At 54.0% G+C, this 13,014-nt stretch overlaps 3 protein-coding genes across 3 annotated transcripts; 1 reads left to right on the top strand and 2 right to left on the bottom strand.

Annotated features, from left to right (window-relative positions):
- The first annotated feature begins 1,081 nt into the window (after positions 1-1,081).
- Positions 1,082-1,901, top strand: VE01_10414 (uncharacterized protein). The gene is made up of 2 exons (XM_018279812.2): positions 1,082-1,415; positions 1,484-1,901. Exons 1-2 carry the CDS (start codon positions 1,157-1,159, stop codon positions 1,729-1,731), a joined length of 507 nt encoding a protein of 168 aa, XP_018125300.2. The 5' UTR covers positions 1,082-1,156; the 3' UTR covers positions 1,732-1,901.
- A 1,063-nt stretch (positions 1,902-2,964) lies between these two features.
- VE01_10415 (uncharacterized protein) lies at positions 2,965-4,006 on the bottom strand. Its single transcript, XM_018279813.2, has one exon. It carries the CDS (start codon positions 3,902-3,904, stop codon positions 3,014-3,016), a length of 891 nt encoding a protein of 296 aa, XP_018125305.1. The 5' UTR covers positions 3,905-4,006; the 3' UTR covers positions 2,965-3,013.
- A 318-nt stretch (positions 4,007-4,324) lies between these two features.
- Positions 4,325-9,114, bottom strand: VE01_10416 (uncharacterized protein). The gene is made up of 4 exons (XM_018279814.2): positions 8,801-9,114; positions 6,503-8,641; positions 4,898-5,638; positions 4,325-4,780 (listed from the first exon to the last, which is right to left on the bottom strand). Exons 2-4 carry the CDS (start codon positions 7,956-7,958, stop codon positions 4,632-4,634), a joined length of 2,346 nt encoding a protein of 781 aa, XP_018125299.2. The 5' UTR covers positions 7,959-8,641; positions 8,801-9,114; the 3' UTR covers positions 4,325-4,631.
- Between the last annotated feature and the right edge of the window lie 3,900 nt (positions 9,115-13,014).

Genomic DNA, 13,014 nt, shown 5'->3' on the forward strand with positions numbered 1-13,014 from the left:
TCAAGTCAAGCTTCTATAGCGACTACAATATATGCCTACAGAGTATGATATTAACCTGTCAAATCAAACATAGACTTATGAGTAGGACGCATAATAAAGTTACTATACTCACTAGTTTATTTGTTAAAGCTAATGTAATCGAGGGCAGCTATCTGTCAGCTAGATTACTAGACACACCTTTCAGGTCAAATATTGAAGCGGTCCCATATACAACATGTAAAGTAAAATAAAAACATAGCAATGCAGGAACTTATAATAATAAGCTCTGAATGGCAATATAATACAGAGAAGAAGTGACAACTGATTATTGGCCGGAGTAGAATGTGTTGCTGAGGCGACAATGAGAGAGTGTCCGAGATTTGAGAAAATCATTGCTGCTTCTCAAACCATAACCTCACGATAAGTAATAGATCGCCAGTCCCCATATTTTAACCGGCCTCATAACATTCCTACGCCCCATATCAATTTCCCAGGCTGTATTAATGAGGGCAGGATGACGGAAGATATTGTCCGTTCAACAATAGCGATCACAACAGAACCTTACCGCGAATAAATCGAATCCTACTCAACACCTCTTTGATAATTTTCCCGTGCACGATCACTTACGTATTTGTCCTGTGTGGGTCTCGAGTTTTGCCCCAATATTCCCCATGAGTGACTGTGGCTGGAGATCTCATTAATTCGCGACTGTACCGCGGGTTTCAGGCCGCCCCGACGTCTCACCGATATTCTATCTCCGCACGACATTTTCGATTAATTGCATCTTAATATTAATTATTAACAAGCCTATTGTTCCTAATATTTCCCATCGTCTCCAATTGCCGGACAATTCCACCACTACCGACGGCTGTCCCGCTGCCGTTGGAACTAAGCCCCTTTACCACAATGCTTATCATTTTGGCTAAACTAGCTAAACTGGGGCCCCTTGTTCGGCGCGGCCAGTAATATAAGTCGTGGGGGAACCAAATCTAATTCTGTAGGGTTTCGACGCGCGGCAAAGGAGGTGGATCAATGTCTAGCTTCTCTGGGATGTATGAGAAATATATGAGGTGTGCGCAGCTCTTATAAGTATAGGGCCAGATCAGTCTCCTGTCATATGGTTCGAAATGGCGGAAGAATACTTGTGACCATCGGCCAAGGGGAAACATAAGTTTACATGGATGGAAGGCCAGGAAATTATGGAGCACTGGTTCCCAAAGTCAGGTATAAAGAAGCTCAAGGTTCCCCAAAAAGTCTCCCTCTCAATCCAACATCTTCAAAGTCTCTTCAGCTCAATCACATTTCGCACCTCACTATCCAATTCATAACAACACTCTTCTCTAAAACCAGCACTCAATTCAAAATGCAAATCACATACTTCGTCCAGGCTCTGTTCGTCGCCGTCGCACTGGCTGCGCCCGCTCCTCAGGGCGGTGGTAAGAATCCTCTCACTACATAGGCCAACTGCGGCCCATACCATCTAAAACCCAACTAACTTTCCCAGGTGACTTGCCTTCTGGCATCTTCCCATCCGGAGGCTTTCCAACCGGCACTAGAGGCCCCATCCCAACTGGGGGCCCCATCCCTACCGGCACTGGCGGTGGTCCCGTCCCAACCGGCGGCTTCCCATCCCACACTGGCGGAGGTGGCCACCACCACCACCACCACACCCGCACCCGCGGCGGCGATGGACCTGTTCCAACTGGCTCCCCCGCCGGAGGCGATGAGGGCGACGACGAGTCCAGCCAGTAAGCGTGGAGAATGGCGACAAGTAGCACCGCAGGCGGAAATTGCACAATCCTCTTGATACGATCGAGGCGGCTGCAGGGCAAGGAGATGGCGCAGCGGGCTGCTAAAATTTCGATCCTGTGGATCAGTACATAAGTTTTGTGTTTTTAGCTGAATTTGATTTGTTGATGCCGATGAGAGTTATAATGCGCAAGTTGGGACGCGTATGATGTTGTCTTCTTTGCTTCCCCCGTTGAATGGATGCTCCAGCCCACTTGCCCCATTGTCCACCAGATCCTAATCGATTTTGAGTTGATAACACGTGTATTCGGACGCGCAAGCTATAATAGTACAGTAGTTCAGCGCCGAATCAAAGATATGTCTGGGGTGGGAAAGAATCCTCAATGACGTTCGTACCCATAATTCCAAAATAAGCAACCAACCCCCTTATCCACTTCGCGCGCACGACGACTCAACCATCGGCCCCACTGTCTCACCTACAGGGCTGTATCGTGGCGTGGCCCGCCCCACCAACCTTTAACTACCCGAGACTTGGTCGCAACGATGAGAAGAAACCTGGGCGATCGAATTGCGTATTTCAGGAACAGGTTACTCTACCCATCTGCAGGTACTGTAGTGTCCTGGTCCCGGCCTGCGTGGCCAACCAATCTGCGCGTGGTAACGTACCCGCATATATCCTTGGACTCTTTTCGACTCTTTCTTCTCGCTTATAGTATGAGAGAATTATGATTATTTGCCTGTTACGTCGTGCTTTTAGAATGTTATGTGGGCATTGTGGGTAGTTGAAAACGAATATGAAACAAAACAAGATAATAATAAGACATGGCCAAGTCGTTAGCGATCTATACTATGTAGGCAACGCCCACGGGCTAAACACGCAGTATTCTCCGATATATGGTATGATTTTATCTGGCCACCCCAAATAGCTCAGATACTCAGCAATGCAATGCCTTTAAAATCGTTAGGCATAGGCTGCCATAAACAAATTATTCAATGGGCGCTAGTTGCCGTGGGGCCCGCTCCCATACGATTATGCTCTTCTGTCGGTTCAACGCATCTTTCCTATGTTGTATGAGATCATCTCCCCAGACGGGCTCACCACTATCATCGTTTCCTGTGATGATAGGAGATGCTGGTGGTACATCAGGCAAATCAGGCGTGAAATCGACATGCCTTCGAGGTGCATCATCTTGACATTTCCGACGGCGAACCTACTCGTCCAACAGTTTTCGGAATTCCCCAACCTCGCAGTCTAGCTTGCACTTGAGTGGCCAGCTTTCAAGGGCTAGCACCGCGTCTGGATCCTGTTCTCTGTGTTCCACGCGCCGGAAATGGTCATCTTGCGAGACAATTTCGTACAGAGTGAAAATGACGCCGCTGACATCGTTCCGCTCGGGGGGAAGCAGCTGGGTTGGCCGATACGAGCAGCACGGTCGAAGTCGAAGAGAAGGAGGTTGTCGGTTTTGGGATCGACGAGGAGATTCCGCGGGGCTATGTCTTGATGCGCAATTCCAAGGTCGAAATTTAAGTAGTCTACCACGTCTAACAGTTGCTGGAGCCAAGCTAGTTTAAAGACCCTGTCTTTATTTTGTTCGATGGTGCCGTTGTGGATGTATGGTGTTGTAAAACCAAGAATACGGGGTTCTGCGTCGGAGAGAACCACACGGTCAAACGGGAGTATGTTTGGGTGCCTAGGGAGAGCTTTGGTGAGATGGAGTTCGTTCCGTATCCAGTGCCTCGTTTGATAGATCATGTAATACTTGACAGCAAACTTCGAGGTGCCGGAGTCGTCCACATAGCTAACCAAGTCGACACTTGGGCCAAGTCGATCCTCTTCAGTTAATTGCGATAGGTGGACGGTGAGACAGTTTTGAAGGGAAGGCGCAGTAGCAAAACGTGGGTAGTGGGTAGTCAAGGTACGGTCATCCTCTGGGTCTGACGAAACTTTGACCAAAAGGCCTTTATCGTCTACTGTTATAGATTGAACGGTTTGGCCAAGCTGGCCAACGTAGCACTTCAGAACATCAATGTCGACGTTTTCATCGGGCGGTATAAGTGATACTGGGCCCTCGATTGTATACCATCGGCGTTGATCCCAGTCGATAACCTGACCTGTATGAACGTTTCCCTTGACTTGTTCACCGACCACCCAAAATCTGTCTGACGGCTCGATCATGGTGGATCGCTGGAGAACACGGGATATCTATTGTAGTGTTAAACACTACCTATTAAGTCGTAGAACAACGAATCTCTTGCGCCGTTGAGTTGATAAAGGGAGAAGCTTCCGATCTCTAGTGTGGCACCGAGAGACGCGGGGAAGAACAGGGGTTGTATAACAAATTCGCCTACTACGGTCGGGCGCTCAACTCTATAATACTTGAACCAGCTCGTAACGACAGGCACCAATGTCAGAAATAGAAGTTATGATGATTACGGGGACCGAAGTAGTCATTGGATCCGCTGTGAAGCTCGACCAGACAGCTAAAGACCAACGACTTAGTACGTAGAGTGGGAAGCTTTAAGAAAAGTTAGCAATATCAATTCGTCGTTCTACCTGAATTTTCAAAAGCATCACATCCAGTTCCAGGCACCATGGGTTATTTTTGACATACATAACTGAATTGAGATAAGTTTTTTTCCAGATCATTCACCCAAGAATAAGTAAAGATAAAAACCAATAAACAAGTAAATCCATCCGACAAATGCTCCCACCAAGAAGTAAAACACCATCCCCTTCCATCCCATCCCGTCCCTTCGCCCCCAAAAACCCCCCCAACGCTCTATCCAAAGAAACCGACAGAAGCTAAACAAAAACGGGGAAGCTAGAAACCAAGACCCCAATAACTCAACCAAGAAATCACAATCTAACGAAAGAATACTAGCAAACACCTCAGCACCCCCCATCAAACCTCCTCCTCCCGACCCCCATTTCTCCCCCTCGCCATCCTCTCCCCCCAAACCCTCTTCCCAGCCCTCAACTCAAACACCTCGAACCTCTCCCCGCCCTCCACGACCTCAAGCGCTTTTCGGATCTTCGTGCGATACACATCCACTACCCAGCATTAGCCTTTGCCACTTCCGTCATCACCAGCATCGCCATCAACCCCCCTCCCAAAAGAAAGGCCAAGAAAAGAGAAGTAAAGAAAAAGAAAGGAGAGAAAATACTCACAACATCTCTGCAGCAGCACCTTCCGTCCCCCCACCCTCTTCGTCCCCACCCACGCCAACCTCCACGCCAACTCATTCAGCCCCCTCTCCCTCGCCCTCCTCGCCCTCCCCATCCTCGGAATCACAACCTCCATCCCCATCCCCATCCCCCCCCTGGCACCCTCACTAGCCCTCAACCCCGGCCACGCAAGGACCCTAACACCGACCCCTTTCCCAACATCCTCCTCATCCTCCCCATCCTCGCCCACAGGCTTCTCCCACACCGCGCGCCAGCTGCGCACGAACACGCTCGCGGCTTTACGGACACTGTCCGGGATCTCAGACACGCGGACGCTGGCGAGGTCAGCGCGGATTTTGTGTTTTGGCGCCAACCCCCCGCCTGTCCCACTCGCACCACCCACACCAGCTGAGCTCGAGGCGTGTGTGGTGGTGAGGGCGGTGGATGTGGAAGGGGTGGAGGAAGGGGATTTGGTGGCGGTGGAGATGGGGATGTGGAGGTATTTGGGGGATTTGCCGGGGGGGAGGATGGGGGGAAAGAGGGAGGGGTTGAGGGGTTCGGAGGGGGGAGGTGGGGGGGCGGTGATGGTGGTGTTAGCGGTGGCGGGGGGGTGGATGGGGAGGGTTGTTGTTGTCGTTGTTGCTGTCGATGATGCCGGTAATGCTGGGTTCCGTGGGGGGTAATTGGAGGCCGGGTCGATGGACATGGACATGTCGTCGACGACGTTGTTGGGGGAGGGAGGGCCTACGGAGACAGGACGGCGTTAGCCTATTTCTACACAACAATCCTCAAAACGTGTTCAGACGGATGACGTGACAGACGATATGAGACGACAGGTAAGACGGTGTGGATGGATGGAATAGACAGAACGAGCCAGCCAGCGCAGGACAGCCCCCTCTGCGCCCGCCGCGACGGGTATGTGTGTGTCTGCGCCGCCACAAAAAAAGGCAAGCAGCAGCAAAGCACAACAGGGCGACCAGTGCAGCAGCTCGGCTCCGTGGGAAAATTTCTAGTATACAAGCAAAATCCGCCTCCCCTTTTCCCAATTTCCCTCTTTTCCATTTCCAGATCCTTAATCCTATTCCGCCCTGACATATCCCTCATAGCACCAGCACTAGCACCAGCCACCCCCACCAAGTGACGCCGTTCCGCGCGCCACGTTGTAGACGGTATCCAGCGAATACAAGTAAAAAAAAAAAAACGAACAAAGCAGGAAACAAGATGTGCGGCAGAAAGACAAATGTGTAAGAGCCGAGAGAATCGAACAAAAAAGCCAAACAGAATCAATCAGATTGAGATGAAACAAAATCCAGCCCGCAGGCGCCCTAGAGAAGCAGAGTTTGAAAGAACAAGAGAAGACAAAAATGAGCCACATCGGGCCGAGCGCAGCGCGTAAGAAGGGAAGTAGATGATGGTGGTGCACGAGCACGGAAATCTGAGGGGGGTCCAAACAAAAACATTTGCAAATGTATGACGAAAAGATGTGTGTGTGTGTGTGTGTGGTATCATAACAAAGAATTTTTATCGCAATCCTCAAATTTTAACGTGAGGGAGGGGGGGTTTGGGCTGTGTGAAGGGGAGAAAAGCATCACATCTGGTGAAACATACCACTTCCGTCATCGCCATTCGGCGCCGCTGCTCCATCGGCATGCGCTTGGTGATGATGATGCATCTGCGCGCCCATCTTCCCCTGTTGCTGCTGTTGTTGCTGCTGAACCGGTAGCGGTCCCGGTGGTGCTCCCGGCGGCAGGCCGAGCGGTGCCGCGTGCACGAGCTTGCGGGAGTTGATCTTCGCCATGCGGCGGACGCGGCGCGAGCGCAGGCGCGGGTCCTGGTTGCTGTTTCGCCACGAGTCGACGGCGCGCTGGATGAGACCGCGCTTCCCCCTCAGGCAGGGGTTCAGCTCGGCGAGGGCCCAGCCGACAGTGTTGCACTCGCTCTCGTAGACGAGGCGGTTGCCACGGTACTGGTCCTTGGAGCAGCAGGCGCGGGGGTAGACACAGTTCTCGGTCTTGAATTCGGGGGCAAGCGAGTCGACGGCTACGGACTCGACGTCGCACCGGATGGTGTACTCCATCTTGACGCGGTCCCGCGAGTACTCAAAGGCGATCCATTGGACGCCGTTGCCGTCCTGGCGGACGACGAGAGGGGTTGTGGCTGGGATTGGCCCAGGAGCTGCGGAGGGGTTGACGCCGGTCCCTGGGAGAGGTGGTGCGCCGTTGGTGGCAGGCGGGATGTGCTGGTGTGTGTGTGGGGGTTGTGCTTGGCCCTGTGGGGGTGCTGGGGCGGCGCGCTGCTGTTGTTGTTGGGGTGGGTGCTCCATCTTGGTGACGCGCGGGCTGCTGGTCATCTGCTGTGGGTGCTGGCCGGGGTGCTGCATCTGGTGCTGCGCCTGTGGGTGTGACATGAGCAGATTCGACTGCGGGCCCATTCCCTGGTGATGCTGTGGTTGCTGCTGACCGTACGGCGAGGGGTTACCCTGCTGCGGCATGGGCGGGTATGTTTGGGGTGGTGGTGGGTAGTACATTGGTTGCTGCTGCTGCATCTGCGAGGGAGGCTGGGAGTAGATTTGGCGACCGTGCTGGTCGTGGCCCGATGGTGATGCTACGGACGCGGGCGAGTTCGATTGAGGGGTGTGGTAGATCGGGGGGTAGAGAGGGCGCGCCATGCCTGCGGCTGCGATGATGTCGGGCGTGTCTGCCGCTGCGCTCGTCAGTCGCTGCTGTTGTTGCGCAGGCGGCGCCGTGGGATCTCTCGCAAACTCACCTGCGGAGGTATAGGTGCCTGTCGCGCTGGGCGTGCTGTATGGGCTCGCGTGAGTGTAGTAGGGCACGTCTTGCGGGTGCTGGGCAACCTGGCCGGTGCCGTTCTGGCCGTACTGCTGCGGCAGGCCGTGGGAGGGCTGGTAGGCACCGGAGTGCTGTTGTTGCTGCTGCTGCGGCGCGGGCGGCTGCTGCTGCTGGTGCACGACGCTTGAGGGGCGCTGGTGCGGCAGTTGTTGCGGCGGCGGGCCCTGCGCGTGGTGCGGCTGATGCTGCTGTGAATAATACTTGTCAGTCACCATTGCGAATTACTCTCAATGAGCAAAAACAACCATTGACAGGTGATAGAGTCCTCGCGTCGTGCGCTTGCAGAGATGGAGCAAGGCGCGCGGAGAGGGGGGTCGTGAGAAGAAGCGTCGACTATTTAATTATTTATTCGGGAATGCGCGCGCGTGCGACTTGTAGCTGTCGCGATGGGAGGAGGTGTGTTTGTCGACGACTTGACAAGGGACTTTTTTTTGGGCGTGTGGAAGGGTCTGGCCGGGTTATAGGTCTCGTCGAGTGCTTGGCGGTAGACTGATAACGAGAGAAGGGTGCGCGTGGAGTCGGCAGGATGTTTGGGTGAAGAGAGAGCGTCGAGTCGTTCAGGTCGTGGGACAAACTGAAACGTCGAGTCTTTTATTGAGTAACTCGTTCGAAGTAACTATATGTTGCAAGGACTCGGGGTTGGGGTAGCGCGGAACGATGAACCCCGATTTTTTCGCGTTTTTTTTTCTACCCTTTGTCGCGTCGCGTAACGTGAGAAACGTGGAGATAAGTTTTGATGGTGCTTGACTCGACAGATAGTGAAATCGGGCCGTGTGGAAAAGGACCGTTACGCACGCGTTACTTGACGGTGGGATAGGTAACGAGAGTTGTGAATAGCTTCACTTTTTGGTTGATTATATTTGGCAGTGGCAAAACGTGTGGTTGCGATTGCTTGCTCCTGTGGGTAACAAAAAGTTAATGCCTGTCGCGTTTTGACGTTGATGGGGTTGAGTGGTGGTAGTTGTGGTGGTGGAAGGTGGGTGGGTGTGGGCAGCAGGGTAAGGTAAGGTAGGGGATGTTGATGGGGGATGGGAGGGGGGATGGGGGGAGTAAGTACCTTGCACGACTACTGCGCGGTGCGGGAAGCGTCAGGTACCTTGAGGATTTTTTGTTTTGGGCGGGCGGGTTCGGCTGTGTCTGGCGTGTCTTGCGTGAAAACTTGGTAGGCGGGCGGTGTGTGGTGGCACTGTGAGCGAGCGACAGTGGAGAGAAGAAAAAGAAGAGTGTGGGAAGGTGGGAGGGGGAAGGGGGTAAGGTAGTGAGGTAGTAAGGTAGTGGAAGTGGAAGGGTTTGTCAACGGTCGACCATGCCATGCGGGAAGCAGGGGACATGGGTCGCTTTAAGTATGGACGGTGGGCGTGGGAAAGGGACTGGGGGGGGTGAGGATGGATGGGGAGGGGGGAGGGGGAGAGGAGAAAGGACCGGGGGAGACGGGATTGGGAATTTGAGAGGGGAGGGGTGGGGGAAGGGATGGGATGGGATGGGAGGGGGGAAGGAAGGAGCAAAGATAGGTGTGGGTGTGGGGGGGTGTATGTGGTTGTGTGGGTGTGGATGTAGGGGTAGGTGTGGGTGTGGTGGATGGGATAGGTGAGGGTGAGGGTGATTGTGGGTTGGCTGGTGGCTGTTGTTGGTTGTGGTTTTTGTGGATGGTGGTGGGTGGAAGTAGCAGGTGGAGGTGGAAGTAGTAGGTAGTAGCAGAGTAGTAGAGGAGGCCGTAAGTAGAGTAGCAGAGTAGCAGAGTAGCAGAGTAGTCAAGTAGCAGAGTGGACTGTCTGTATAGCTGTATAGTAGCAACAGAGCGCACAGTAGTCGACCGTTGAGATTAATCCTGGCCCTTCTTCTAGCCGGCGGGCGCGTCTTGGGAGCGGCGGATGGCGGATGCTGCCTGGGATGTTGATGTGGATAGAGTAGATTGAGCAGATTGAGTAGAGTCGAGTAGAGTTGAGTACAGCCAGAGTACACCCACAGTACACCCCCCCCGTACAGCCAAAGTACTCGAAATTGCAGGGGATTGCAAGGAGTGAAAGGTGGGTCCCGTACTCGAACCAAAGGGGACAGGGGTGTTTGGGGGAGGTTAGTAGTTAGAGACAGGGGTGCGTCGACAGCCAGAAAAAGCGGGTCGTGGAATGACAAAATATGGCAGGGATACGAGGAACGAGCGAGGGAGGGAGGAGCCAGAGAAGTAAGACATCGTCGTAGTAAGACACGCCAGAGACACGCCAGAGACAAGACAAGACCCGCAACGCAACATCCCTCTCACCCGCCGTACATGTGAGTAGGAAGATACAGTAGGAAACAACGCAGCACACACAGACGCACACGCCACCCCCCCAGACACGCACGCAGGGAGAGAGAACCCTCAGTCCTTACCTTGCCTTGCCTGTTTCCCTACTTGCTTCTGTGTATCGAGAGAGAACCCTCAGTCCTCACCTTACCTTACCTTGCCTTGTCTTCCCTCCCTGCATCCGTCATCCCTTCATCCCTCCCCTTACCTCCATAAACTCCGATCCCCCAATCCCGACCACCCGCCAATTCACCATCAACACCCATCTTCATACATACGCCCCCAACACACCTCACTCACCACATACGTACTCAGCACACCCACCACTCTATCTCTCTTCACGTGATAGGCCAACTCTCCCCACCCACACACACCCACACTCGTACACTCACTCTACAGTACACACCTCCCTCTACACCCACACCCCCCATCCCACCAATCCCCTCGCCTCTCTCCCCGGCCACCCGCATGTCAGCCGCTTGGAGGCGTCCCGAGGAGAGGCCACGGCTAATTCGTGGTGCGGTGTCCGACTATGTGCAGTCGCATGCAACTGTATAGTACAGTGCAATACATACATTACAGTACTCTACTCCGTGGCTATGTGTGACGGATAGACGCTTTTGCGAGTCTGGTTTGGCAGCGGCCGAACTTGCGAGTGGCGGCTGGGGGTGATGGGTGATGGGTGATGGGATGGGAGGGGTGGGTGAATTCTGATTTGCTGGGTGACGTGACGTCTATCTATCTCTGCGCAGATCGCGATATCTGTGGCGGCTGAAAGGGATGGGAGGAAGGGAGGGAGGCAATAGGTCTGTGTGGCAATCTCAGATATATTAAATGTGCTAGAAACATTACCATCCACACTCGACTACGCAATCGCGACCTCACCGCCGCCACAGCGTGTGTAAGCTACGACCACAAGAAGTACTCACCGCAAACAACAACAACAACAACAACAACAACAACAACAACAGCACAGCACAGCACATGCACAAAATCAACCTCCCGCCTCCAAAAGTGGCAAGTCATCTCCGCCACCCATTCAGGCAGTTCTCTCCCTCTCCTCCGCCCAAAACACCCGCCCAACAAACCCCCCAATCACGTTATCCCCCATCCCACGCGTCCTCGCGAATCTAGACCGCCCACCCACCTGCGCCGCCAACACCCACAGGGCAGCGATGCGCACATTCCCACAGTTTCTAGCTAAGTATAGCCACATCCATCCCTGCTCACACGCCTCGCCGTGGTCGAACAGTGAAAGTAGAAGGGGCGGGAAAAAACGGTCGCCGCGGCGGAGGCGGCGCTCATCCCTATCTCCATCTTATGCACATCCACATCCACCCATCGTCAAGTTCAAGGAAGGCAGGCAAGTGGGTGGTGGATAGGTAAGGTAGGGGGTCCCCCCGGTCAGAAACGGAAGGTGTCCTCTCTTCTCTCTTCTCTTCTGTCCTAGAGTAGGTAGGGTAGCACGCACATGGACGGAAAGTGGGTAAGTGGGGCCCCGGTCGGCCCAGCTTTATCCCGGCGCGACACGAACCCTCCCTCCATCACAGGCTGGCTGGATAAAAACAGCAACAGGGTGAGACAAAGCAAGACAGGACGGACGGTCTGTAAGCGCGCCCTCCCCCCTCCCCTTCTGCGATCGTCGGCGGGCATCGGGGGCGCCGAGGGGTGTGTGTGTGTGTCTGTGTGGTGGTAGTAGTGGTAGTGGTGGTGGTGGTGGTGGTGGTTGTGGAAAGCAGGGGGGAGAGATGTCGATGCGATGCGAGTACGATGCGATGCGCTTTTTCTGCGATGCGGATGCGAGGGGGACGGGGTTGGGGTTGGTGGGAATTTGATGGGGAGGGGGATGGGATGGGGGATGGATGGGGATATTGGGGTTACATGGGCGCGCGGCTGAGGGGAGGGTTTGGTAATTGTATATGTAGAGTAATTTATGGACTTGGACTTGGGCTACTACGGTACTAGATGTAGATGTATTCGCATCGTTGTACGTACGAAGCTGTGTATCACACTTCCATCCCCTTCGAGTACGTACGGGCACGGCGGTACGCAGCACAAGCGAACGAGGCATTTCACGACGGACAGGACGGACATCGGCGGATGGGGGACGGATAGACAGGGAAGGAACGGCGGACAGGCAGGGAACGACCGACACGATAGACAGACAGCTAGGGTAGGGTGATGTAGTGTACAGGGGAGTTCTCTAGGGCGGAAGAGGCAGGAGGGCCGGGGGTACAGGTGAGTTACTTGCGCGGTTCTTCTCTCTGAAGAGGGCCAATTAGATGGATGCAATGTGGAGAGGAAGGGTGGGGGGGAGCTGTATCTCAAACAGAGGGGTTGATTAGCCGGGGACTTATTTACTTGCGTGATGGCGGGTGTTGAGGTAGGGGAGGGGGGATGGATGGAGGGAGGGATGTACCGGTTGATGGGGAGTGGAGTTGGGCAGGGTGTGGTGTGTGTGTGTGCACTGCACTACGGGTTTTTAAATTCGCGTTGGATTGCTTGGGGTGGGAGTTGTTGCGAGGGAGGGGAGGAGGTGAGTGGTGATGTGATGGATGGTGGTAGTGGAGACGAATCGAGACCAGACTGGACTGGATGGATGGATGGATGGATGGGTAGATGGGCCGATGATGGGGAAATCATAAGTCTGCTGTACTATAGTTAGTACTTACTTTCAGTGTGCACTTCCGCGGAGGTGTCTGCATCTACTCTACTGTACTAACTTCGTAGCTATTCTGCTCGTTCTCTATCGGCCCATCTTATCTCATCTCATCTCGAGCGTGCGTGCGTATCGCGTTATCACCGCCATCCAGCCAGCCAGCAGCCAGCAGCCAGCCATCCATCCAGCCAGCGACCCAGACCGACTATCCCATCCCCCCGCCGTACTGTAGAATAGAGTACTACTACTGCACAGCACAGCACAGCAGCACTCAAGCACCACACAACATCCCATACATACCATCCATCCCACACATACATACACCCAT

Source organism: Pseudogymnoascus verrucosus, assembly GCF_001662655.1.
Source record: "Pseudogymnoascus verrucosus strain UAMH 10579 unplaced genomic scaffold scaffold_81, whole genome shotgun sequence".
Classification (NCBI taxonomy): Eukaryota; Fungi; Ascomycota; class Leotiomycetes; order Thelebolales; family Thelebolaceae; genus Pseudogymnoascus; species Pseudogymnoascus verrucosus.

Bases quoted from the DNA above. Each gene is read 5' to 3' on its own strand.
- VE01_10414 (XM_018279812.2), top strand. From the start codon at position 1,157: ATGGATGGAAGGCCAGGAAATTATGGAGCACTGGTTCCCAAAGTCAGG. The intron at 1,416-1,483 runs GTAAGAATCCTC...TAACTTTCCCAG, and splicing joins GCCCGCTCCTCAGGGCGGTG to GTGACTTGCCTTCTGGCATC.
- VE01_10415 (XM_018279813.2), bottom strand. From the start codon at position 3,904: ATGATCGAGCCGTCAGACAGATTTTGGGTGGTCGGTGAACAAGTCAAG.
- VE01_10416 (XM_018279814.2), bottom strand. From the start codon at position 7,958: ATGGTGACTGACAAGTATTATTCACAGCAGCATCAGCCGCACCACGCG. The intron at 5,639-6,502 runs GTATGTTTCACC...CTGTCTCCGTAG, and splicing joins GAATGGCGATGACGGAAGTG to GCCCTCCCTCCCCCAACAAC. The intron at 4,781-4,897 runs GTGAGTATTTTC...AATGCTGGGTAG, and splicing joins GGTGCTGCTGCAGAGATGTT to TGGATGTGTATCGCACGAAG.